Here is a 27,389-nt window from a genome sequence, read left to right on the forward strand (position 1 = left end):
AGCTCCTCTTAGAAAGAACTGTCATCTCCAAACACGTAGAGAGACACTCTCTCTGTCTTTCAATTACAATCATTATTTCCAGAATGGAGAAGATGATGATGATGATGAAGATATTGATTATGTTTGCTCTTGGAACGAACTACTGGTCTTGCTCAGGTAAGGTATTCACCAACCTGGCCACCTGCTCTGGATGATGCAGAGCCACGCTGGTGCCTGTGTCTTGTCTCACTGTGCCCCATGTGCTTGCATGTCCAGGTTTCCCAGTGTACGACTACGATCCATCCTCCTTGAGGGACGCCCTCAGTGCCTCTGTGGCAAAAGTGAATTCCCAGTCACTGAGTTCGTATCTGTTTCGGGCATTCAGAAGCTCATTAAAAAGAGTAAGTGCACAGTGAAGTCCTCTCTACTCCTCCTTCCAATGCTGTCTGCCTTTTGTCAGTTCATTGGATATACTTTTAAGAAATGTTCTCCAGTTTAAAAATGATAGTAGCTAGTCATGTCTTTCATACTGTCTCTTTTCTTTGACAGAGAAAGGATTTAATTACAATTTTTGTCATGAGGCTTTCCAAGCCACTTTTGATGACTGATTCTTCTGCTGTATTCTCCTCTCTAACCTTGTCTTCTGGTTTCCTGCATCTTGCTTTTGTACTTGAAGTCCTCGTGGTTCTTTCTGAGGTGTTTTATTAAGAACTTCTCATTTATTGGAAATGAGCCTCCTTTCAAATTCAGCAGCTCTGCTCCTAATACTTACTGGAAATAATCTGGCTTTTGAGCCAAAGAAATCCACCTTTCCTTGTCAATTTGGTAATAGTCTGTTTCCTCTTAGCCTTGGGAGCTAGAGAGAGAGTAATCACTTGGGCTTCCAGTGACTAAGTCTGTGATATGCAAGGAAAGAAATGTAAAAATATCCTTCAAAGGAAATGAGAAACATGAGCAGCAAGTCATCTCCTGTCTTCCTGTTCCCCAGGTAATTTCACGGCCTTATTATCATCTTCATGGGGCTCATTTGGAGGTAGGAATGAATGTATTTTCAAGCAAATTTAGGTTAAGGTGGGAGGTAGAGAGGTTCTATAAAGTTGCACGTCTTAGGAATGAAGGCTCTGTGCAGCCAGGCAGCATGGGAATGAGAATGAAGACACGGCCGAAGGTCCAGGCAGCAGAGACCAGATGGGTGTTGATTTCTCTCTGTCTGCCTGCTGACTTCCCCCATCCCTCCTGGACTGACTCTTAGCTTGTTCCCTCTGCTACTCTGTAGAGCAGATGGCTCATGGTTTCCTAGTTTTAGTCTCCAAATACAACATATTCAGCTTGATCTTCTTCAGAGCCTGGCTCCCAGTTTCTCTTTTCCAAATTTCAAGGAAATGAATCAAATGGACCCAGTTTTCTTTTTTAGTTTGGTTATAGTTCATGAAGACTATGGGCTGTGTTTTTTTTAGGTGCCATTCCAGAATCATGGCCAGAGTGGGGGTCACTTGCAATATCCAGAGATGTTGTGTGAAGGCACTGGTCAGCTGCCACACCAAAGGTTGAGCTGCTCCTGGATCAGAATACAGAACCCTCTTCCTTGCTTATATTGTCTTTCAAATGCCAGTTTCCATGGGCACTTAATGAAATCCACTTGTGGTGATGTGGAATCGGGATCTTGTTGCCAACCTTGCAGATGAACAGTTTAAATTTACTTTTTTTTTAGCTATTGCTCACTACAGAAGAAAGTTAGCAGTGTATTAGATGAATAAGAGCATGAAGACAGATCGCAAGAGAACCAATTACTGACACCATGGAAATCTGGCCTGTGGGGATGAGCTATTGTGAGGTACAACCACCAGAGCGTGTTCTGGCTCATGCACCATCTTGGTGTGGTCACCCAGACTTGAGCCCAGACACACATGCACCTAAAAATAGACACACTTATATGTGATGTGTGTGACTCTTGATGAGCACGTGAAAAATGTTGCCTCTCCACCTCAAGTACACTGCTCCTTTACCTGGAGGTCTGCCTATTCTTGCCTCTCCCTACCCTTTTCTGATTATTCAAATTCATTGATCAAGCTACAGTCACCATGCCCTCTTGTTGAGAACTCTATTTCTTCCCCCACTGGAAGGGAGATTCTCTTCCTTTCATCTTTCCTGGTGATATTTTTCCTATTGGGAGTGTTTCATATTTTCATTTATGTTGTGTGTATTAACCACGTCTTTTATAAACACCCTATAGATGGCTCCAAATATACCAATTCTCTCTACCCTAGTAGACACGAGAGATACACTAAGAGGCAAAGCCCTCAGGAAAGAGTTGAGTGAATAGATCACTAGCACTAGGGTTACAAACAATTCACAAAAGAGGAAATACAAAAGACTAAGAAAGATTTGGAAAAGTATTCAACCTCTCTAATAGAAGAAAGGTGCAGAATTAAAATCGCAATGTGAAAAAGAAGAATAACAAGGTAAAAGAATAACAGGGTGAAAAAAAATCACAACTACTGCTTAAGAGTTTGTAATTTTGTAAAATTGTATTTGAAAAGCAAGTTGGAAATATGTGTTAAACGTATTTACTAGCATGTTAAACGTTAAAACTAGTAAATATTTAAAACTTTCAATTGCATAGTTTCACTTCTAAGAATATGTTCAAAGCAAGTAAGTGGTTTAGTCATGAATATTTGGGGGTACAGTTCAATGGTTATAGGGAGAAGGGTTGGGCCCTTCTGCTTTGCCCCCAGGTTTGCTTACCAAGCCCACTGATTCTCTACTCAGACTACACATCATCATCGCGTGGGATGATGTTTAAATATTTAAATATTTCTGATGTCCAGGACAGATGGTTGACTCCTTAAACCCCAGTCTCTGAGGGCAGGGCTCATATTCTTCAATGTTCTCCTGCTCATTCTAATGTGTGGTCTGAGTGAAGAACAACTGGGTATTAACAACAAACCTGGATCAAATATTCTTGTAATTGATTTCAAGTTACTCACCTCCTGGACTCCAAATCTGAAAAACGATGAGAAAAGATAAAACCACATGACTTTAGCATTGATGGTTTTCTTGCTCCAACCTTGACAATAGGCTCACTTGGACTGTTCCCTCAGTGGACACAAGCAGAGAAAGGAAAGGTGGGCACTGGCCCTGTGCTGGGCAGGGGGAAGCAAAGAGGACAAGTCAGGCTGTGGTTTCATAGGGAGCAGTTTCTACCGGGGAAAGAGAGGGAAGGGAGATGGGGAGGGAGAGGAAGGAGAAGAAAGGGGAAGAGGAAGAGGACACAGTTAAATAAACCAAATTCATTTCCAATAGTGGAGAGTACCGTAGAGTAGGGTAAGCAGGTTAACATGACAGGCCCAGTCTGGGGCAGCAGTCAGATGGGGCAAAAGTGTCCTCTGAGGCTGCATATTTGAGCTAAGACTCACTCCAGTGACAGGAAGTTCCCACCATGGAAAGACATTTTGAGGAAATATTGGGGTGAGCTGGCAGAGTCAGTGGGAGGGCCCTGAAGGACAAAAGGCCTTGAGAGGGAGGCTGGCTAGAGCCAAGTGAGCCTGGAAGAGAAAGGTGGGAGTGGAGAGAGGTCAGAGAGGTGGGCATGAGTGGGACATGCCTAGGTCATGATTATGAGGAGATTGGGGTCTGTTTTAAGGGCAATGGGTAACCCTTGGGGACATCTGCATTTGCAAACCATCTCTGCTTAGCTTGGGCCACAGTAACAAAGTACCATGAACACATAACAAACCATGGACTAGGTGATGCATAAACAGCACCAACTTATTTCTCAGAGTTCGGGAGGCTGAGATCCGGGATAAGCGTGCCAGCACTGTCCGATTCTGGTGAGGGCCCTCTTCTGGGCTGCAGACTGCTGATTTCCTGTTGTATCCTCACATGGCAGAAAGAGAGCTAGCTAACTCTCCAGCCTCTTCTTATAAGGATGCTAATCCCACTTACTAGAGCTCTACCTTGAAGACCTAATAACCTCCCAAAGGCCCAACCTCCAAATACCACATCAGGGATTAGAGCTTCAATATACGGATTGGGGCAGGGGACAAACAGTCCATTACAATCTCTCTAGCTGCCTGTGGAGTAGGGGGTGGGGGAGAAACTGAGCATGGTGAGATGCTGGTGTGGGGTCTCAAGTCAGGGGAGGGAGGATGGGGGGAGCAGATAGATTTGTGGTACATTTGGAGGCAAAGCCATGGAGGTTTGGGATCCTTGAGGTCTCCATGCCCTTTTTTGTGTGTCCATTTTACATTTCAACCTCTTTGCATTTTTTGGTTTTTGACTTTCTAAATTATTCTCAGCTAGTCATTTCTGATCTTTACTTTTTGTGCATTAATAAAGGATTCATTTGAAAAACCTAAGTGACCAGTGATGCCCTATTAGTGAGGGTTCTCCAGAGAAACAGAACCAATATGACATGTATACATATATAAATGCATGCATATGAATATATGGCGGGGGGTGGGGGAGAGAGAGACAGAGAGAGAGAGAGAGAGAGAGAAAGAGAGAGAGAGAGAGAGAGAGAGAGAGAGAGATTTATTATAAGGAATTGCCTCATACAATTTCAAAGGCTGGCAAGTCCAAAAGGAAAAAACAAAATCTCACGAGGTAGGCCAGCAGGCTGGAGATTCAGGGACAACTTATAGTTTGAATCCAAAGGCAGTCTGCTGGCGGAGCTCCTTTCTGATGGGAAGATTTCTGACTTTATTCTATTAAGGCCTTCAACTGATTGGATAAGGCCCACCCACATAATGGAGGGTCATCTGCTTTACTCAAAGTCCACTGACGTAAATATTAATCCCATTCAAAGAATAGCTTCACAGAAACATTCAGAATAATATTGACCAAATATCTGGGCACCATGGTTCAGTCAAGTTGACACTATAAAATTAACCGTTACAATTGTCAAACAGAATTGCTGTGGGTCTTTTATTTTTATATATTTGTATTTCTTTTAAAAATAAAAACCAAAATGTAATTATTACAAAAAGTCAGAAAATACAAGAAAGGGAAAATGAAAAATAACATTCATTATCCATTTCTGTGAGAAATACTCACTATAAACCCATGAGAGGATATCCTTTTGAGGTTTTTAAATTCATATGAAGGTATAAAATGCATTTTTAAAGAAAAGACCGTATTGTAATACTGATTGTAAATTACCATAGTTTATTTCAGTAGTAATGCTGGGTTTTTAATTTTCTCCAGTTGATTTCTTATTGTTGAGCATTTAGGCTGTCCCACATTTTTTGAATTACACAGAATAGAAATTTACTGGCAGAAAGTGAGTTCAAAGGAAGCAGCAAAAATGTTAGGTGTTTCTCCTTATTCTTGAAAGACCCCTTCAAGATGCAAAAGAGGTTGCAAAATTATCTCACAGCTCAATAAAACGATCTGTACCCCCCAAAAACCCGCATTTTCATCTTTTCAGCTTTCGTGTTGCCAGTTTGCTTCCATCGAATTGCTTTCCGGTGAATTGCTGAAGCGTGCTCCGCAGTGGAGGGCCCCAAACAATGGACTTCAGTTGATGGGAGAGGTTTTTATTTTTTAATTTTTTAATGAGACTCAGATTTAACATTCAAAATATTAAAATTATAAATATATGAGGCAGTAATTCACAGTGAGGTTGAGTTTTTATTTCTACTTGTTTTCAGAAAATTCTGCTTTTATCAGCACTCATTATGTGTCCTATGTTAGGAGACATAAAGATCCCCATCTTAAGCTTGGAGTTTTGCCACTTTTTATCCAAAACAAAATGTTCTGCATGTGCCTATTATTCCCTAATTGTAAGCAGTTCTCGCTCTCACAGAAAGAGCGCTGCCTCCATCTCTCTCCTTCCTGGGTAGTATGTTCAATGTGTTGCTGACTTCAATTTGCTGCAAGGTAGGTTCAGAAACTAAGAGGGAAGAAGTGACTTGGATCCTGGGGGTGTTGTCAGGTACTGGACCATGGTGGGCTCCCCAGTGACTTCCTGCTGCCCCCTTGTTCCTGTCCCAAACTGTTTACCTTGCAGCAGGCACAGTGATTCAGATGCAGCTCTTAAAACCCTGTGATAGCATCTCGCTGCAGTGACAATGAAATCTAAACACCTTCCCGTGAGCTCCAAGACCATACCTTGTCTGACACGCTCCATCTCTCCAAAGTTGTAGTGTATGGTTCATGCCTTGGTCAGGTTGCTCCAGCCACAAGAGCCGGACTTGTCCCTGTCCCAGGGCATTGGCTCTGCTTTCTATTCACGGGATGAGCTCCTTCCCATCCTTCAAGGCTCAGTTTAAATTTGCCTTCCTTGGGAGGATTTTTCTGGCATTTTCTCTAAAACAGCTGCTTCCTTCCCTCACCCCCATTGCCATGTTGTTGTTTTTCTTGATAGCCCCATAACTATCTGGGAGGATCTTGTATAGTTTTCTTTGATGTGTCCACTGTGTGGCACTTCCTCTGGAATTTAAGCCACGTGGCATCTTCCCTGCTCTGCCTCTGGTACTGAACACACAGTGAGTACTCAAGAAGTCACAGGACTTTGTGACATCAGAACTCCCCAGATTTGTCAGAGTTTAGATGATTTTCCTTTGTGGAAAGGAGAATAAAATCATTTACACTCATTCACAGATCAGAACTGCTCAAGCAGGAAGCTAGGGCTGCAGAATAGTCTGTACTGCAGAGATGCACTTGTTGCTTAATTATTTATTTCAGGAATTATTTTTAAAATTATGGAGCAGTCTTTTAGGAAAATGACACTTAGAAATATGTACAGTTGATTCCTCTTACTTGTAGTAGTTACATTGTATAAAATCACCATGAACACCGAATTAGCAAACACAGAATCGTTGCTCCTAGGGGAAATAGAAGGTGCGGTTCCTGTGAGCCTCGGGTCACAACATTTTCATCAACCCATCAATACTAACCTTGTTTGTGTGAATTCCTGCTTGAGGATACTTAAATTAACATATATTGTTGATTCATTAACATTGAACTCATGACCAATAGCACTGTGACTCCTCCCTGAACAAAGCTTACCTCACTCACATATTTTCCGTGTCAGGTGCATCACAGCCTTGTGCTTGGGAACACTAGTGGGGTCTTCCACACCAGGCTTGGGGGCCATCTTAAACACTAAAGCTACCAACAAAAAGCACAAAAATGCAACAACAACAAAAAAAGCCACTAAAGAGACCATAAAAAGCACACCTGTTTTCAATATGAGAGTTGAAACAAGAAGGCAGAATGTCTCCTTGTTCGGCTTCTGTTGGTAACGTGCACGTTGGGTGACTCAAGATTTTTGTCATTCGGCATTTGTCCATAGATGATTGCCAAAGTAAGTGCTACTAGTATTGATTTTGGGGTTACAAATAAATTTTAGTGAGTAGATGAGTTCGCCAATACGGAATCCACAAATAGTGAGTATCAATTGTCACTGTAAAGTGTTAGAAGCCATACTGGCCTTGGAGTTAGCACACCTACTTTCTGGTTCCATTTTTGTCACTAAACTATTGTACGACTTTGGTAAGTCACTTTTCCTCTCTGGTCTGGAGAAGAAAGGCATGGAATTAGGTGATTGCTAAGATAATGTATTGCTTTCATGGTGGACGATTCCGTAATTTTTTTCTCATGGGGCAGAAAGAATGGTTTATAGCATCGTAAACTTCAGACATGCATTGATCACACTCTGATACTTTATTTTTGTGAAGGTTGAGGTCCTGGATGAGAACAGCTTGGTCATGAATTTAGAGTTCAGCATCCGGGAGACTACATGCAGGAGGGATTCTGGAGAAGATCCTGCTACATGTGCCTTCCAGAGGGACTACTATGTGGTAAGTGGGAGAAGACCCCTCCCAGAAATGAACAAAAGGAAGAGCCTCACTTCTTCCATGACCTGGAGTCACACAAAGAACTTGGCCGCTGCCTGGCTAGCATCTGGCCCCACCGCTAACAGTGTGGACACGGTGTCCCCTGGTGGGGGATGTGTTACTCTGTGGCTGAGCATTGAGCTGTGGAGTCTGAGATCCTGAGTGATCCTGACAAATTACTTAATCCCTGGTGCCTCAGTTTCCTGCTTTTTAACATGAGGATGTATTTGTATCAGGTAAAGTGAATACAACACCAGAGACAAATCCCAGACACACTTAAAATTCTCTTACAAAGGATTATGAAACACTGACTGTTCCTGGCACATGTCACGTCCTTTTGCCGTTGACTGTTGAATGACACCTGTCTTCCCTACTATTTCAGGCTTAGTGAGATCAGGAGCACGGCATGTTCGTTTTTGTGTCTCTCATGACCAGAACATGTACAGCCACTGCTCCACGGTGAGCAGGTCCATGCAAACCTAACCCCAAAGGCCAAGGGAGCTGAGAGGCTGAAGAAAGAGGCTACCACATCCAGTTTACCAGAAAAAACCAAAACAAAACACTTCATAGGGACTTACAAACAGAACCCGTATCTTAGGTGGAGGTGAGACAGTGGATCCTGTGCCATTACCTCCCAGATCCAGGGCTTACATACTGTAGGGAATTTGACCTAAGGCCAGGATTTACAGTATGTACATGAAAGTGGAAATCTTAGAGGGATTCCCAGAAAAGGGTTAATCAGAAGTAACATGGCAGATTGGCATCCAAGCTGGAATAGCTTTGGTCTCCACAGACACTTAGTCAACATCCACGGGCAGTAATCCCATCCGAACAGGGCAACTCCAGCAGTCCGAAATTTGCTTTCCAAAGTGTTTGCATTCCGAGGTTAGAGCTCGTGGGTTTTGTTACTTAAAAGAGGATTGTTTGATTTGTTATTTGTTGTGAAACTACTCGCTGTGACTCTGTTTTACAAAGGACTCATACCAAAGTGTCAGAAGCTTCTATTTCTAATGAAATCTGAGGTCTAAGAAGAAAAGGGTGAAGTCCTGTGGGGTTCTTCATCATTTCTTTTTGTCTGAATGAAAATTGACTCAGGGCAGCCCACTCAGCACTCATGGGGACATGTTTGCTTTTTCTAGAGACTTGTAATGGGTCAAACAGCAAAGAGATATTTAAATATTTCATTTGTTTCTGCTTCGGTCTTGAGGAATTTTCATTTTGAAAAAATAAAATGCCTCTGTGAAGATTTTCTTCCTTTGTCATTTCGCCAAACCTGACATTATTTCCTGATTTACTTGATGGAGGCTACCCCTTTCCACAAACAGCTGAAGAGAGAACTCACCACTTTGTCTTTTCCAGCCCACAGCTGTTTGCAGAAGCACCGTGAAGGTATCTGCCCAGCAGGTGCAGGGCGTGCATGCTCGCTGCAGCTGGTCCTCCTCCACGTCCGAGTCTTACAGCAGCGAAGAGGTATGACCGGGGCCTTGTCTTCTCTCAGACCGCAGCTCTTAGGGTCTGTGTGGGTTTGTGAAAAACAGAGTGGTTTGCTGGGTAGTTGGGTCATCGCCTGGGCTTGGGGACGCAGAACTCTGCTGACACAGTGGCATTCTCTCTTGGACACCTACAGCCTCACTGTCCACATCCCCTACTTCTCCCAGCCTATTCTTTCACTCTTGTATTCTCTCTCTCTCTCACACACACACACACACACACACACACACACACACACACTTGATTTCCCTGGGATTGGGAAATGGCTTTAAAGTAACAATTAGCAAACCTTTGAAGTTTCAGATCTAAGTATGTGGCTTGCTGGCACTGTGGTTTAGTGCAATCAAGAAGGACATTTTTGTTGAACCAGTGTTCAAAACTATTTTCCAGCTCTGCAGTCCAGGTCAGGACACTTGACTTTCATTTAACCCTCATGATCCATGACTTCTTCATCTGTTAAATGCTAGCAGTCATAAAGACCACCTTATAGGCTGTTGAGAGAATCCGGTAAGTTGATGGACATGAAGGATCTGGCCTGGCACTGGGATACTCAATGGATGGCAGGACCCTTATTTTTTCTCAATTGTATTGAAAGTGATTTGCAATAATACTGTAATATTAATAACATATACATTTTTTCCTTGAAATTATATTATATATGTGTCCAATTATTGGCTGCTTTCCTTACTAGACTGTGTGTCTCATGAGGGCAGGGAATGTTTGTTTTTGTCAGCCCAGGACAATGTTTGATGCAGCACAATGTTTGACACAGCTCACAAAATACTTGTTGTATAAATGCAAGAAAACTGGGGAAGAAATGGACAAGAATATGATACGAAGAGGCCATCTCTTCACTTAAGGGATAAAAGCATGACATATTTGTTCCTGTGTAATAGGATAATATTATTGACAGATATTTCTCAAATATTTCCAACATTATATGGATGATTCTGTCAAACATATTCTTTCTGTTTAATATTTTTGTTCAGTTTTTCAAGATTTAACTCTAGTGGAAATTACATTAAAATATTATAAAATTTCTACTTCAAGAATTACACATAAAAGTTAATTTTCCCATATAATTAACATACTCACGCCTTAACTATTTTGTCTGGAAGTATGTTTCAGAATTAGAAAGTAATGAAACTAATGACTGAGACACTCCTATCACAGAGGATGGCCTTATTGGTACAAAGAGAACTTCACACAGTTTATTAGGACTTTCTCCACAAAAAGTTCAGTTGAGCATGGCCTTATTGATTGATCCCATTCACACTGACAACTTCTGAAGGTCATCTCCCAGCTGATCTCTGAACTTGTCCTGGAGCCATAGTTGAAGAATCTTCGTTTCTTAGTGCTGGGGCGAGTACCATGGGCCTCCTTCCTTAGATCCTATTGAAATATTTAGGAAGTCAAATACATTCTGTTGTAACACACTCATACACTGTGGCCCAGCTAACACAGAAATGACAAGGACCATGCTTATCACTTCACAAGTCTTTTGTTAGTCTTGATTTGTGGTTCATATGAGAAAAAAGATGGTGGGGAGGAAGACAAGCACAGTGCTAACCTTTGTGAAGTTTATAGACATGTCTGGGGGAAAGGTGTCCACTAAGCAGGAATTACCCTGTCAGGCAGGCACTGGGGGCTACATAGTGAGAGGAATTCAGGTCACGTGGGGAGCAGACAGCTTATCCCAGGAACTGACCTTCCAGCCAAGATCCAGAAGGCAGGTATACGTTAGAACAAACAGGGCAGAGTGTGGAGGGGGAAGGGTATTTCAAGCATAGGGGAAATCATGTGGAGTACCCTGAATTGCCAGGAAAGCTGGTAGGTTGAAATGGATAGAACTCTATTACAACAGGAATGAGAAAAACATGGGGAGAGAGGCACAAGGTGGAGCTGGAGGAACACTAGCAGTCAAGATGGACTTTGAGGGTCCTGTTGAGGATGTCTGGCTCTATCCTGAAGACATGGGGTTATGAAAGGGTTTTAAATGTGTGTGTGTTGGGAGCGGAGGAGGGTAACCGAATCAGATGATGAACAGATTGGAACTAGGTAAGAATAAATATGGAGTAAATATGAAGTAAATAACAGGTGAGAGAGAATGCTGACTGGGTCTAGGGCTTAGTAGTGAATGTTGAGAGAAATGGATTCTGGTTCATTTTATGACCTTTAACACAAAATGAATTTAGTAAATGGCCAGCTAAGTTAACGCCTCTTCCACCCCTCAATGGGAAAATGGGTTCTGGTTGTTTGCAAAGCCCACAAATCTGTTGCAACTTTCTAATTGCATAGTGAAGACCACTCTCTTTTCTTCCGATTTCGAGTTTTCTAAGAAGACTCAGATATTAAGTCAGCCCTTGTAAAAAAACTAGATCTTAAAATAAACTCCCAGGTTGCTTGTTCTTAAAGCTTAGGTGATCATAAACATTTTTGAGCAAATTTATTTTTAAAAATTCTCAAATTAAAAAAATTCTACAATTCAAAAGGAAAGAAGAAAGCAGATAGAGACTTGAGTAGTTCCTGGAAACTCTGAAATGAATTTCTTGCATGAAACAGAAGAAATGAGAGAACAACTGGTAATCATTTTCAGTGAAAAAAATGGTGATATTATAAATATGAAAGACATTAGATTAGGATAAATTTAGTCATAGAACAAACAAATTATCGTCGGAAGGAAGAAATAGAAGAAACAAAACTGAAAAAAACTCCCAGAGTAATAAAAATAAAGATCACTTGAAAAACACATAGAGAATGTAGAGGAATTTCCAGAGTAAGGAATGTAAGATAAAGAAAAATGGAAGCCATGGCAAATAAACCCCAAAATCCAAATTATGACTAATAAGGACTTAGAGTAAGTCTGGTAAGGACATAATGAGAGACCTGAATATAAAATCTTTGGACTTTCCATGACATAATTTTTTAAAGTATAGCAACAATATAAAATTGAGAAAATAATTTTCTAAATTTGCAAGTATTCTCTTATCCTTGACTAAATAGATATGTGAATTACTGTAGTTTTTATTATTTCTTTTACAATCCTGAAAGAGAAATGTGTAGAGGAGAAAAGCTTTCCATATGGTGCATAAGCACTCACTCAGTCTTATACTGGTGCAGGCGCCATCAGGAGTACAATGCTGAAAGGGTACAACGTAGTACAGTTGTAGGTTGGCACTCTCTTTTTTTTTTTCTTCAGTTTCTAATAAGTGAGCTTGACTTTAGACAAATCCTTCTGATTTGGAGTGGATACGATGAAGTCAGCTAGCGTTTCCGACACGAGACCCAAAATAGTCCAAGTGAGAGAAACTGAGGAAGAATAATGACAGGAATTCTGAGCTCAGGGGAGGGGTGACAGGCATTTAATTTACTTACTGCCTTTCATTTCAAGAGATAGATATTTAACTAGAAGTAGTCTAAGCCAAAAAGAGGTAATTCCCTGGATCACATTCCCAGAAAGGAAGGAGAGAAGTTGGCTTCAGGGACAACTCGACTTAGGGTCCTTCAGTCCTGTATGTGCCACATTCTTCTCCTTCCCCTTCTCTCCCTGCCTCCTCTTCCCTATGCCCCTCCCTGTTCCTCCTTCCCCTCATTCACCTTTCTCTCTCTCTCTCTCTTCCTCCGTTTCCTCCTCCCTCTCCCTCTCCTTCTCCTTCCTTCTCTGCCTCCTCCATCTTCTCCTCCTTCCTCTCTCTCTGTGTCTCTCTCTCTCTGTCACTGTGCCTCCCGCACTCCACGCCCACCCTTATTTCAGAGAGGCTTCCTCCTTGCAGCAGGAAGTAAAGCCTCAAGCTACTCCAGACTATGTCCTCTGTACTTAGGAGGGAAAGGAGGCATTTCTCTCTGCTGCCAGTTAGAGAAACCTCTCAGCATTTCCCCTGCTGGCCTGGCTTAGGTGTCCCCTTTTTTGTTCTTTTATACATATAACTTTATTATTAATTTATTTTAAATTTTATATATTTACTGTGTACAATGTGATGTTTTGATACTCCCCTTCTAAAATACATTTTGGTGGAGATGTAATTTACATACCATAGAATTCACCCTTTTTATGTGTACAGTTCAGTGCTTTTTAGTATATTCACAACTGCCACCACCATTTAAATCCAGAGCACTTTCATCACGTGGAAGAGAGACCCTAATAACAGTCATTCGCTATTCCTCATTCCTCCCAACACCTGGCAACCACTAATCTACTTTGTGTGTCTATGGATTTGTCCATTCTGATCATTTCATACAAATGGAATCGTACAGCCTGTGTTCTTTTGTGACTGACTTGTTTCACTTAGCATAACGTTCTGGAGGTTTATCCATGTTGTAGCATGCATCAGTGCTTCATTCCTTTTTATTGTTCCATTTTACAGAGCCACATTTGATTGATCCATTCATTCGTTGATCAACATTTGGTTTATTTCTCCCTTTTTGGCTATCACAGATAATGATGCTAGAAGCATTCATGAGCAAGTTTTTGTGTACACATATATTTAATTCTCTTGGGAACAGAATTCCTGGATCATATAGTAACTCGATGTTTAATGACCATATAGTGACTTTATGTTTAACTTTTTGAGAAACTGCCACATTATTTCCATAGCAGCTGTACCATTTTACATTCCCACCAGTACTGTATGAGGATTTCAGTTTCTATACATTTTTGTCAATACTTGTCTTTTTTATTTTAACCATTCTAGTGAGTGTGACATGGTACCTCATTGTAGTTTTTTGTTGTTGTTGTTGACAGAGTCTCACTCTGTCACTCAGTCTGGAGTGCAGTGGCATAATCTCAGCTCACTATAACCTTTGTCTCCCGGGTTCAAGCAATTGTAGTGTCTCAGCCTCCCAAGAAGCTGGGACTACATGTGTGTGCCACCGTGCATGGCTAATTTTTGTATTTTTAGTAGAGACAGGGTTTCACCATGTTGGCCTGGTTGGTCTCCATCTGCTGGCCTCAGCTGATCTGCCTGCCTCACCTCCCAAAGTCCTGGGATTACAGGCATGAGCCACTGTGCCCAGCTCTCATTGTGGTTTTAATTTACATTTTTCTAATGACTAATGATTGGCCATTATACATCTTCTTTGAAGAAATGTCTGTTCAAATCCTTGCCTATGATTTAATTGCACTATTTGTCTTTTTATTGAGTTGTTTTGAAACATTTTCTCCCCCTCTGTGGGTTATCTTTTACTTTCTTTTTTTTTTTTTTTTTTTTTTTGAGACGGAGTCTCGCTCTGTCGCCGGGGCTGGAGCGCAGTGGCCGGATCTCAGCTCACTGCAAGCTCCGCCTCCCGGGTTTACGCCATTCTCCTGCCTCAGCCTCCCGAGTAGCTGGGACTACAGGCGCCCGCCACCTCGCCCGGCTAGTTTTTTGTATTTTTTTAGTAGAGACGGGGTTTCACCGTGTTCGCCAGGATGGTCTCGATCTCCTGACCTCGTGATCCGCCCGTCTCGGCCTCCCAAAGTGCTGGGATTACAGGCTTGAGCCACCGCGCCCGGCCATCTTTTACTTTCTTGATGGTGCCCTTTGAAGAGCCAAATTAAATTTTGATGAAGTCCAGTTTAGTAATTTTTTGTTTTGTTGTTTCTGTAGTTTTACATTAGGTCTATGCTCCGTGTTGATTTGATTTCTGCATATGATGTGAGGAAGGAGTTCGACTTCATTCTTTTGCATGTGCATATCTGGTAGTATCAGCACTATCTGTTGAAAGGAATGCTCTTTCTCTCTTAAATTGTCTTGGTATGTGTCCCTTCCTGGTCCAATGACTGTGATGGAGGCCAAGAGACTACCTGTGACTGTTCAGGATGGGGAGGACAGCCTACCAAGACTCTTGGTAGAAAGACTGTGAGCCAAGCAACCACTTTACTTTGCGATGATTGCATGGACTTTTAGTGGTTTCATGCAAACTTCTTGTGGACACCTTTTCTTACTGAACATATTACGGTGACTTTGTAGAGAGAAAACTCTAAAATTTGACCTAAACTTAGTCTATGTGCAAGTCTGTGTAACAGGGTTTTGCTTTTCTGGAGGTCGACCATGTTTGGCAGTACATTCTCAGTCTTGGGGAAAGATCTGCGGGCAATTTAAACTTCATGTAGGTTGCTCTTCCCCATGTGCTTTCTTAGACTTACATGTTTGATACCATATAAAGTTATTTAATATAATATATTGCCTATTTCTTTAAAAATGGATTATATAACATATATCAGAGTCTTCCAGATGACATTTACATTTTTCAGTGTCTTTTCTTTTTCTTTCTTTCATGTGTTGAAATATCCTGATGCCTGAATTTCTTTAGATGATTTTTGGGGACATGTTGGGATCTCGTAAATGGAGAAACAATTCTCTATTTGGTAAGTTAAGATTTGTTCTTTTTAATTTTTTTTCTTAAAATAACTTCATATTGCAGTTCTTTCCTAGTGAGTCATTTAAAACTAGAAATACGTATGTATATAATCTTGCAACAATTACAGTCATAGAAAATTAACATTTTGGCGGGGCGCGGTGGCTCAAGCCTGTAATCCCAGCACTTTGGGAGGCCGAGACGGGTGGATCACGAAGTCAGGAGATCGAGACCATCCTGGCTAACACGGTGAAACCCCGTCTCTACTAAAAAATACAAAAAACTAGCCGGGCGAGGTGGCAGGCGCCTGTAGTCCCAGCTACTCGGGAGGCTGAGGCAGGAGAATGGCGTGAACCCGGGAGGCGGAGCTTGCAGTGAGCTGAGATCCAGCCACTGCACTCCAGCCCGGGGGACAGAGCGAGACTCCGTCTCAAAAAAAAAAAAAAAAAAAAAAAAAGAAAATTAATATTTTGTTTTGCTTTTGCTTACTTTTTATCACTAGGTAGTAATGATACAACTATTCATTTAGATATTTCTTTGTATTCACGACAGAGCTTTTCCATACATCGTTCCATTTGATGGCCCCAACATCTCTGCCAAGTAAACAGAGCCAGTGTTGGTTTTCCCCTTAAGAATGTGTAGCTGGGAGGATCAGGAGTAAACAGGCTGAATTCTATCGTCTTTCAGCCATACAACTAGATCTGATCATCCCTTTGAATGTCTTGGTTCAGGGAGGAAGGGCTCCTCTTCTTTCTTTCCCTGTGTGGCTTTTAATACAAAGTGGGTTGGGTTAGTGTTCTATGATTTAGGAGGCATTTTTCCTATTAGTGCTGATAGCAATAAAACTCAGTGGTGATCTCTTACTGCTTTTTTGCTTAAGAAGCATATTGTGGCATTAATAATGAAGTCATAGAACATTCTGGAATAGTGAGAGGAGTCTTGTCTTATGATTATTACTGTGTTACAGGTCTCATTCCAGATGAGTCCACAAGTGAACAATTTTATGATCAGTCACTTGGTAAGTGGTTTCTTTCCTGCTGTGCTACCAGACCCTTTTCTGATCAATCTGGACTCCTGAGAAATCCTATTTCATAGCTGTTTCCAGTTTCATAGGAGTTAAATCTCTGAAAGACAAAATATTTTAAGTAAAAATGAAAAGAATAGTAATGTATAAACTTGCTTTGCAAATCATTAAAAAGAATGCCTTGAGGCACTAACTGACTTAAAAGTTACTAAGAATCAAAATATCAAATCTGGCTCAGGAAATAAGAATTCACCATTTTTTTCTGACACTCTCTGGAGCATTTAAAAAGTAGCATGAACTCTAATAACCTTCTATTTTTTAATTTGAAAAATTTAATTTTTATGGGTACATAGGAGGTACATATATTTATGGCATATATGAGATATTTTGATGCAGGCATACAACGTGTCTAATGATCTTCTTTTTGCCATACTCAACCAAACTTCTCACCAAATGGATGAAACAAAGTTATTTTGTCCCACTCCTGTACAGATCAGTTTTCTCATTTGGTCCTCATGATAGCCCTGTCAACCAGGTGTGTTACCTGCTTTTATAGATGAAGAAAGCAGTAAGAACTCATGGCATTAATTGGCATATGCAAATTGCCTACCCTGTACTAATTGCTTAACACAATTTTCTTCTTCAGTGTCACAACCATTCTGTGAGGTAGCACTGTGTTCTTTCCCATTTTGTGGGTGAGCTAACTGAGGCTTAGTGAGTTTCCCTAATTTGCTTGTGGCTACATTGCCAATGCAGGACTTTAATCAGATTTGTCAGAATCTAAAACCTGTGCCTGTTTCATGCTGCCTCCCAGAAGGGCTGCGAAATCCACCTGATGTTCAGCATTCCCTATTAAAATGAATAACACAGATATTAACATTTCAGTGAGCTCAAAGTCTGACCTTCATTAGACATACTCCAGTTTATTTGAAGTGCTAGAGCTTATAACCTGATGCTTGTTTTTTTTAAATGCCAGTTTTATATTTCATCCAAGTTGTCACTTTGGGAGAATATACAGTTATTATAACAGCATGACCACCGCTGAAACGTTTTTATGAGCTTTTCCTTTGGAATTGTCTTCAGAATCCATGGCCTTTTTTTTTTTTTTTTTTTTTTTTTTTTTTAAATCTCTGTCCTGGTGGCAAACATTTGCCCTTGGATTTGGTGTTGGGAATATTCAAAAGATATTTGGAAATAAATCTGATTAATCAGATTAATAATCAACTTGGGTGTGTTGGTTATCTATTGCTATGTATCAAGTTACCCCAAAATTTGGCAGCTTAAAACAACACACATTTATTACCTCACAGTTTCTGAGGGTCAAAGACCCAGGAGAAACTTAGCTGGGTGGTTCTGGCTCAGAGTCTATCAAAAGGTTTCAGACAAGATGTTGACTGGGCTGTGATCTCATCTGAAGCTTGACTGGGGTTGAAGGAGCCACCTCTAAGCCCACTCACATGTTGTTAGGAAGCCTCAGTTCTTCACAGGCTGGTGGACCAAGGGCTTCAGTTTCTCCCCATGTGACCTTTCCATAGGACTTCTGAATGTTCTCAAATAATGACAGCTGGATCCCGCCAGAGATGATGATTTGATAAAGAGAGAGAGAGAGAGAGAGAGAGAGAGAGAGAGAGAATGAGCAAGCAAGAGCACCGAAGGCAGAAGACACGGTCTTTTATAAACTAACCTTGGAAGTGATATGACTTCACTCCTGCATAGTTTATTATTAAACACACAGGCCAATCCTGCCCCAGTGTGGGAAGGGACTGCTCAGGAGTGTGAATACCAGGAAGCCATCTTGGAAACTGATTATTGCATTGGACAAATGCCATTTGGGACTAAAAATGTTATATGGATATAAATTAATGTGACCAATTCTTTTATATGTCTTGGAAGAGATTTCTAAGCCAAAATCTAAAAACACATTGGGCCTGGATGAGCATCATTGACACAGAAGTGCAGCTGTCTTGGAGACTGCTTTGAACATGATGATTTAATTTAATTCAACAAATGTGTGTGCCAAACACTGGGTAGATCTCATGGAGGACTGAAAGATAAAGGTGGCAGTTCCTGCCCTCGAGGGCATCCATGGTGGCTGAGACATCACATGTAGTAATACAGAGTGGGGAGAAATGAGCACTGGACCCAGCTGTAACACAACACAGGGGAGAAGGAGAGAGAGTGGAATAAGGAAGATGAAGTTATCTTGCCCTCAGGTATTCTCATGGCAGATGGGTTCAGGTTATGCTTGTCACAATCCTTCTCATGAATTTGTAGTAACATTGTCCACACTGTCTCAGCTCTTGATGTGACTGACAGAGCCTATGCTTCCCTTTTCTATCTTTAGAGATCATGAGAAGGGTTTTGCCTCCTGGAAACAGAAGATACCCAAACCACCAGCACAGAGCAAGAATAAATGCTGACTTTGAGTAACAGCCTTGAGGTAAGAAAATGCAGGTGCACACATGTGTATTTAGAAATAGAAGCTATGTGGAGTGAATGCCTTAAAACTGCCGGCCTCCAAATATCTACAATGTACTATTCAAATCTTTGCCTTTTGGCTTCTATGACCTCCTTCCCAAGACTTCTCCTCAATTGCCTCTTCAATCTCATGCACCCTCAATCTTTTTCCCATGACATTTGTATCTGTTGCCTCTGATGTGATCAAGTCTATCCATTTGAGGAGCAAACAAACAACAAGGGCACAGCCCCTTCTTTTGGCCCGTCTCATCCATCTAAGCAACTACCTTCCCTCCATCCTTCCTTCCCTGCTAAACTTTTTGACACAACTGTGGTCTCTGGTTGCTTCCTCAACCTCCTCACCTCACATCTATGAAATACCATCTAGCTTCCTTTTCTTGATGTGTATTTTATTTATTATGTATTAATTTATTTTTTGAGAGGGAGTTTCGCTCTTGTTGCCCATACTGGAATGCAATGGCATGATATTGGCTCACTGCAACCTCTGCCTCTTGGGTTCAAGCGATTCTCCCACCTCAGCCTCTCTAGTAGCTGGGATTACAGGCTCCTGCCACCATGCTCAGCTAATTTTTGTATTTTTAGTAGAGATAGGGTTTCACCATGTTAGCCAGGCTGGTCTCAAACTCCTGAGCTCAGGTGATCTGCCTGCCTCAGCCTCCCAAAGTGCTAGGATTACAGGTGTGAGCCACCGCGCCTGGCTGATGTATACTTTAAATACTGGTGAGCATTTGTATGATCTCCTTAGTTTAATTCGTCCCCTATTCTGTAGATTACTCTTTTATCTCTTCTTCTTGCTTGACTTTAACTATCAATGATGCATAATTATTTCCAAACGCTTGTCTCTTATCACACTCTATGTCTGGATCCAGGCCTTTATATCAACTGCCTATGTGGCATTGCCATTGTGTATCCTGGGTGTCCCTGAAACTCAACTAGCTTCCTCAAGCTCCCTTTCTTAATTGATGACATTACATCCACCTAATTTGCTCAAGCTAAAACTCTTGAGGGCATCACTGACTCCCCTTCATCCTTCATCTTCTTGGAATGTACATTGGGGTCCGGTCTTATTCACTTCCCCCACACATTTCTCTGGCATTGGTCCATCGCTTCACTACCATCACCAATGAGCTATTGATTGTATTCTTGCCTCAGGTTCTGATCCCACACTGTCTACCTTGCTTACTGTCTTCAGGTTTATCATGAAACATGGAGGAGACTCTGATCCTTGCCCCACATAAACTAATGCTTGCTTCACTTGTGGGACTGAGCAGAGGTGGGCAACAGCTAGACACTGGCCCAATAGGAAGAACAGCCTATCTGCCCCAGTTCTATAGAAAGCTAGAGATGGAGTCCTGGTTTATCACACTGGCACTGAGCTTCACAGAGTTTCACATGTGTATAAATTCCCAGTTACTAGGGACGGGATGGGAGCAAATGTAGCTATCATGAAGGGCACACGTAAGAGGAATGTCAAGAAGGACTTATAGACATCAATTCCATGCATAGGTATTTTACATGCACACATGTGCACACACAAGTTAATAATGAAGCTGGAGTGTTCAAGGGCTTTACAGTCTTCATAACACTGCATGCTTTCAGGATAAAGTCCAAACTCCCAGTGTAGCTCACAGTGGCCTTCATGACCTGGGTCTGCCCACATCTCCAGCCTACCTGGCTGCTCAGCTCCTGAGGCACTGAGGTACTTGCAGTCCCTCCAGCTTCTGCCTCTACTGGGACCATCCGCCTGACTAGTTCTGCCTCACCGTTCAGGTCCCAGCTCAGTTGTCGCTTCCCTTTGGAGGTCTACGTTGACATCACAAGCCACCGCCACTGAATCAGAGATGATGTCCCTTTTTGGGCCTCTGTAGAGTCCTCATCACAGGGCACTGCAATTGGTTGTTTCCTGTCACCCATCTGACTACCAGACTCCCCAAGAGGAAGTCTCAAGGAACTTCAACTGCCACTGTCCCCCAGTGCCCTGCACATAGCCCAGCACACTCAATAGATAGCACTCAGTAAATATTTTTTAAGCGAATGAAATCCTTCACTTTGGGTTCTTGAAATTCTTTTACCAAAAACATAAGTTAAGCATAGTATAATTAATTTTTAACCATATTGAGATTTGAAAGAAGTCAACTGACATTTTACTAAAATAGAAGGGAAATTCACCAGTGAGGCCTTCTTGGATGAAAGACACAAATGGTAGGTTTTCTTTTGAATGTATGGCACAACTCTAAATATAAAAACCAGCTCCATACTGAGATCGAGAATCTACGCATTATGAAGAAACAGACACATCATATTCCTCTTCTATAAATGTAAATGATATCTTTCTTTTTCTTTACAGAATATCATGGGTTGGGGCAGGGAGGATAGAGTTCTCAGTGGATTGGCTATATTTTGTTTATTGTAACATGATAACGTTGGATGTGTATACATATGTGTATTGCAATATAAATTCATCATCTGATTTTTTATGAAGAAGTTGATCACTCAAAACATTTATTTTTAAAGACAGCTGCAGCCCTGACCTGAACATGGGATTTGACTGAAGTCCCAGTTATATCTCTGCCCTCCCGTGACCTTTAGCAGGACAGGTTTCTACACCATGCTGGGTTCCCTGAAATCACAGAATGAGGCTGGTAAGGCCGGCACAGTGGGTCTAGTGAAGAGGCCAATCCGATGGGATCTGGAATCCATGGGCCTGATTCTGAGCCTGCTCTCCCATCTGCGATAGTGATCCAGTTCCTTAACCTCTCAGGATGCAATTCCTTCAAGGGTTTATTATTACTTTTTTTTTTTTTTTTTGGTCTATACTAGACCACAAGCTTCCTTTTTATTTTGAGACAGAGTCTTGCTCTGTTGCCCAGACTGGAGTGCAGTGGCACAATCTCTGTTCACTGAAACCTCCACCTCCCAGGTTCAAGCAATTCTCCTGCCTCAGCCTCCCAAGTAGCTGGGATTGCAGGTGCACACCACCATGCCCAGCTAATTTTTCTATTTTTAGTAGAGATGCAGTTTCACCATGTTGGCCAGGCTGGTCTCCAACTCCTGACCTTAAGTGATCCACCCACTTTGGCTTCCCAAAGTGCTGGGATTACAGGCATGGGGCACCATGCCGACCATAAACTTTTTGAGGATGCATTCTCCTTGTTAATTATTTCAGTTTTACAAGAAGTAAAAATATTATTAATGATATGTCTATATGAAATTATTAAAAATATCCTTCATCAATTTCATAGTGCTAAGAACAGTGTATAGAATACAATCAATCGGACTGGGAGGATAGAGTGAATGAATGCATGACCAGAATCAAAATTCCTCTTTTCAAATTGTGAGTGACATTTTTCCACCGGGGAGCTCTTTAAAGGTAGAGACTGTGGCTATTTGTTATGAAATCCCCAGAGCCCTCAACACTGTTCTAGGATTCTTTCATGTTGCCAGAAAACGATTTGATATATGAGTAGATAGTGAAATGTAATATTTAAATAAAATACTCTGAATTTTTTTCTCATTTATTGCTCTAAGGTAGGAAATGTAGAAAATCAGGTCCCAGCTCCCATGCTGAAAAAAATCTCTTTGAGAATCTTAGACTTTCTTATCTTTGTAGCTGGAATAGTTCTGACTTTTCAATTATGTAGTGGCCGGAAGACCCTCAGCACCCAAACCATAGCAGTGTGAGTGATGCATTTTTCTTTATGTCACAATCTTGATTGTTAGTGTGGAGTTCCTAAACTATGCCCAAGAGCAGCAAAGGGGGCAGTTCTTTTTGAGGCCTTTTGTCATTAAGGGCATAGTAAAAAGAATCATTCTCATAATTTTATCCCTTTATTCAACAGATGTCCATTAAATGCCCTTCTGTGCCTGGCCTCTGTGCCCAGCCTCTGTGCCCACGAATATCACAGCTCTCAAGAATGCCTGGGCCTGTGTTTGGACCCATTCGTACATTCCCTTGCATAAACGTTGGAACAATCAAATGAAGTTTTCTTCTTGTCATTCTCTCTGTTTCATGGAGGAGGAAGCAGAGGCATTTAGAGGCCCCTGCCCTCAGAGATAGTGTTGGGATTGAGACTGAACTCTTGATGTCTGTCTGTTTCCAAAGCCTCTTCCCTCTTCTTTCCTGTTTTTCTCACATCTCCGTATTTTAAAAAAATAGGATGAGAGGGCAAAACTTCAAGGCTTATTTGTTTAAGAAGCATTTGTCATGTGTTGGGTGAAACTAGAAATGTAGTCACCAACTAGATGGCAAAGACTTTAACTGATCTAAAGTGTTAGAAACATACCTGCTTATCATCAACTATGTGGGAGGACCGGTCCCTAAAACCCGCACCACCTCTGCCAGCTTTCTGAGTGATTTCCACATTCAGGTATCAGATTCATTCGTGACAACTTCTCATCATGGTCTCCCATGACAGTCCCCCTACTGAAGAGAGCCAGATGCCCCACAGAACACAGAAAAGACCCAACCGAGACTCCAGAGGCACAGACATGGTGATGTGCAGTTGTATTCATTTACACTTTCTCTGATTCACATTCACAGCACACTGTATTAATTGCTGCGTCAAGTAGAGTTGGTTCTTGTTATCTGAGGCAGCTATCATCTATAAAGTTGCTTCGAACATTGAATTAGTGAATACTAAACTATCGCTCATATAGGCAATCCAGGGTTAGAGTTCTCTGAGCCTCTGTTCCCAACGTTTTCCTCAACCGATTAGCATATAACCTTGTTTCATGTGTGTTTCTGTTTAGATGCCGTATTTAATAGATACTGTTGACTCATTAACAATGAACTCATGGGCAATAGCGCTATAATTCATGCCTGAGTGAAGCTTCTCTAACACACATATATTTTCTCTGTAAGGCACATCACAGCCTTTTTGCACTTAGAAACACTTGACAGCACTATACTTGGGGGCTATTTTAAACAGTGACATCATGAACAAAAAGCACAAAAATGCAAAAATTGGGGCATTAGATAGACCGCGAAAAGGACACTTGTTGACAGCAGGAGAGCTGAGACATGGAGGTAGAGCGTTGCCTTGATTGACCTCAGCTGGGAAGGTGTGGGAAGGATGACTCCAATCTTTTGCTGCTCCGTGCCTGTCTGAGAATGAATGAGAAAGCACCATGAGTACTGATTTTGGGATTTCAAATAACTATTTGTTAGCAGTGAGTAGGCGAATTCACAAATACAGCATCTGTGACCAATGAGGATTGACTGCAGAGTGGGTTCGGGCCCCTCGTTTATCCCTAGCTTCTCATTACTCTCCCTTGATCTCTTCTCATCCTGTCTTTTTAAAAACGCCGTCTGCATGAGTTCCCCAGGGCCTCACGCAGTCTCTCCTCCTGCACCCGACACTGCCCTGCTCTGTAGCCACTTCACTGCTGTCCCATCCTCACGTCCACCCCTTCTCCTCCTGGACCTCACAGCCGCGTTGGATGTGGATGACCACTCCTTCTTTCTTGAAACCTTCTGACCTCTGAGATTTGGTCCCCTCTCAGGCCAAGACTTCTTGCTCTTCACAGACTGGCTTCTTCCTGCTGCCCTTGAAACCACGATGTTCCCCAGGATTTCAACCTTGGCTTTCCTTCTGCTCATGGCCTTCCCTCTCCTGGGTGATGCCATGCACCCCCAGGGCTTTGACACCCAGCTGTCTGGGGATTCTTCCCCCTCTCCTCCACACTGTTCCTCCAGCCTGGACTCCAAGCTTGAGTCAACGGCAGCCTGCCAGACACCTTCGTCTGGGTATTCCATACCACCTTCAAAATGCGATTCTTCCCTCGGAGAGTCACTCTTCCCCCTGTCTCCAACCCATCTTCCAAGGGCCCCCAGGCCTGAAGCAGATGCATCTCAGACCTCCTCCCCACCTCACCCAGTTGGTCACCGAGGTCCGCTAATCCTTCCTCCGAAATGTTTCACAGCTCTGTCCGCTCCGTGCTGTTGGCTCCAGTTCCAACTGCATCTCCAGCCTGCTATGTTCAGCATTTTCCTGGTGGCTGTGTGTTGTTGCCCTCAAAGGCACCTGTGCACTGTCATCAGAGTCGTTTTATCACGAGTCTGGGACCTTGCTCTGCCGGAGGATGGGGATGAGTTCCCTCAGAGTGTGCGCCTCAGCAGTCCTCGTCCACATACCTGGCAGTGTGCTGCCTGTCTGTCCCCAGCCTTGTGTGCCGCTTCTGTCTCCTGAGTCACATGGGAGAGCCTCACACAGCTGACTGTTCTCCTGGGGCCCGAGTCTGGGTCTCACCTCCACTCTCAGGCCCCCTCTGCTGGGATACAGTATCCCCACCCCAGCTTATCCTCCGAGTTCAGCGTACGTGTCCTCTCCAGGAACCCTTTTCCTCGGGTTTCCTGCACATGGGTGTCTCTGGAATTGGCATTTACCAAGCTGTACTCTAACTACTTCTACCCCCTTCACTAGGTTGTGGGAGATTTTTGAGGTCAAAACTATGCCTCATTGATCTTTGTAACCCCCAGCAAATGCTCAGTGCATACGTGTTTATCAAACAGATGAATTGATAAATGGATGAATGGCTGGAGGGAGTATCCTGATCTCCAGCCCCACACCCGCTCACGATGGCAGCTGTGGACAGCCTACTCTTTTGCTTTTGCTTGGTTCCTTCCTTTCTGACCTCACGCCACAAACACCTTCACAGACCAGCCTGGGGCCCAACACCTGGCTGCAGCCTCTGCTTGGGGTCTCTTTGATTCTTCCCTTTATGAGATTTGAGCTTCCTTTCTGGGGCTGTGTGTCTGCTCCCCAGACCCAGTTACCTGTTCTTCCTCCTGTAGGCATCTCTCGCCCTTTTGGTTTGTTCAAGGAGCTGCTGCTTCGCATAGCTGCTCTAGTGTCTCGTATCATCGGATCTGGTTTTGAGTAATGCCCAGGAGTCCTGGGTCCCGGGCCTCCAAAGCTGGAATGTGAATGCATGCCATGGTGGTCTGACCCTCATGCTCCTTTTCTCTTAACAGCAAAATGCACTGGAAGGAAGAGAAGTTCCAACAAAGAATGATTTTGTGAATTCTGTGATTTTTCTTCTGATCACTTTCAATCTGTAATAAATGCCTTATTTTTCTGGTAAGACTTTGTCTTTCATTGCCTGGTGGTTGTTTTGTTTTTGTTTTTGTTTTTTAAAGTAACATTAACTATGAAATTTTTCTCTTCCCATGGAAGAGATGGGACTCTCTTCTGGAGAGAGAGAATAGTAGCAAACAAATACTAGGCCTGGAATATTAGATCCTTGCTTAGCCACGGTCATTGGCCCAGGAGAGTGCTGGGGTGTGTAAGGGGTACTGGCATCAGAACTATCTCATGTGTTTTAGAAATGTGTCCTTTGGGATTGTGGCAGCCAATTTCGATTTGTGTTTACAACATAAATGTATATTGAACTTTACTAAATGTCTTGAAATTATCTCATTTTGTTCTTCCTTGATAAATAAAAGAAACTAATAAGATTGGTATTAGCTAAGGATTTTAGGAGTTGAGGACTCTCAAAGTGACTGGTGTATTTCAGGTCAATTTACAACGGTTGTAAATTTCTTGTTATTAGAAAGGCAAGCAGCTCAGTGTCAGAAGAGCTCTGTCTTTCTCTTTATGTTTGATTTTTTTTTTTTTGAAATGGAGTCTCGCTCTGCCGCCCAGGCTGGAGTGCAGTGGTGTGATCTCAGCTCACTGCAAGCTCTGCCTCCCGGGTTCACGCCATTCTCCCGCCTCAGCCTCCTGAGTAGATGGGACTACAGGTGCCTGCCACCGCGCCTGGCTAATTGTTTTGTATTTTTAGTAGAGATGGGGTTTCACTGTGTTAGCCAGGATGGTCTCGATCTCCTGACCTCGTGATCTGCCCGCCTCGGCCTCCCAAAGTGCTGGGATTACAGGCATGAGCCACCATGCTCGGCCTGTGTCTTATTTTAATTTTGAAAAAGTCATCCATGGAGCTCAGGGGACTTTCAGGACAGTGAAACTGCTCTGTATTATACTGAAATGGGAGATGCATGACATTATGCACTGTGGAAACCCGGAGGATGTGCAATGCAGAGCGCACACCCTAATGCGCCACACTCAAGCCAAGATGTTAATGGTAGAGGAAATTCTGTGGGGTGAGGTTTAGGGTGGGGAAAGGGGGTATCTGAGAACTCACTGTTTTCTGTTCAACTTTTTAAGAAACCTAATCCTGGTCTAAAAAATAAAGTTTATTAATAAAAGAATTATCTGGTGCCTTAGGAGTAAGAGGTATCACAG

At 42.4% G+C, this 27,389-nt stretch overlaps 1 protein-coding gene across 8 annotated transcripts; it reads left to right on the forward strand.

Moving 5' to 3' along the window:
* Nucleotides 1-26,232, forward strand: SPP2 (secreted phosphoprotein 2). Of its 8 annotated transcripts, none has more exons than XM_005574688.5 (9): nucleotides 1-156; nucleotides 256-380; nucleotides 5,408-5,512; nucleotides 7,662-7,784; nucleotides 9,180-9,290; nucleotides 15,603-15,657; nucleotides 16,615-16,665; nucleotides 19,016-19,111; nucleotides 22,989-26,232. In XM_005574688.5, exons 1-8 carry the CDS (start codon nucleotides 84-86, stop codon nucleotides 19,099-19,101), a joined length of 729 nt encoding a protein of 242 aa, XP_005574745.3. In that variant the 5' UTR covers nucleotides 1-83; the 3' UTR covers nucleotides 19,102-19,111; nucleotides 22,989-26,232. The 8 variants fall into 8 exon arrangements, with proteins under 8 accessions (XP_005574745.3, XP_005574744.3, XP_045223888.2 ...); XM_005574687.4 differs by having other exon boundaries at nucleotides 26,123-26,232; XM_045367953.3 differs by lacking the exon at nucleotides 22,989-26,232 and adding an exon at nucleotides 21,497-22,656.
* The last annotated feature ends 1,157 nt before the right edge of the window (nucleotides 26,233-27,389 follow it).

The sequence above is a fragment of the Macaca fascicularis genome, chromosome 12 (genome assembly GCF_037993035.2).
Source record: "Macaca fascicularis isolate 582-1 chromosome 12, T2T-MFA8v1.1".
NCBI lineage: Eukaryota > Metazoa > Chordata > Mammalia > Primates > Cercopithecidae > Macaca > Macaca fascicularis.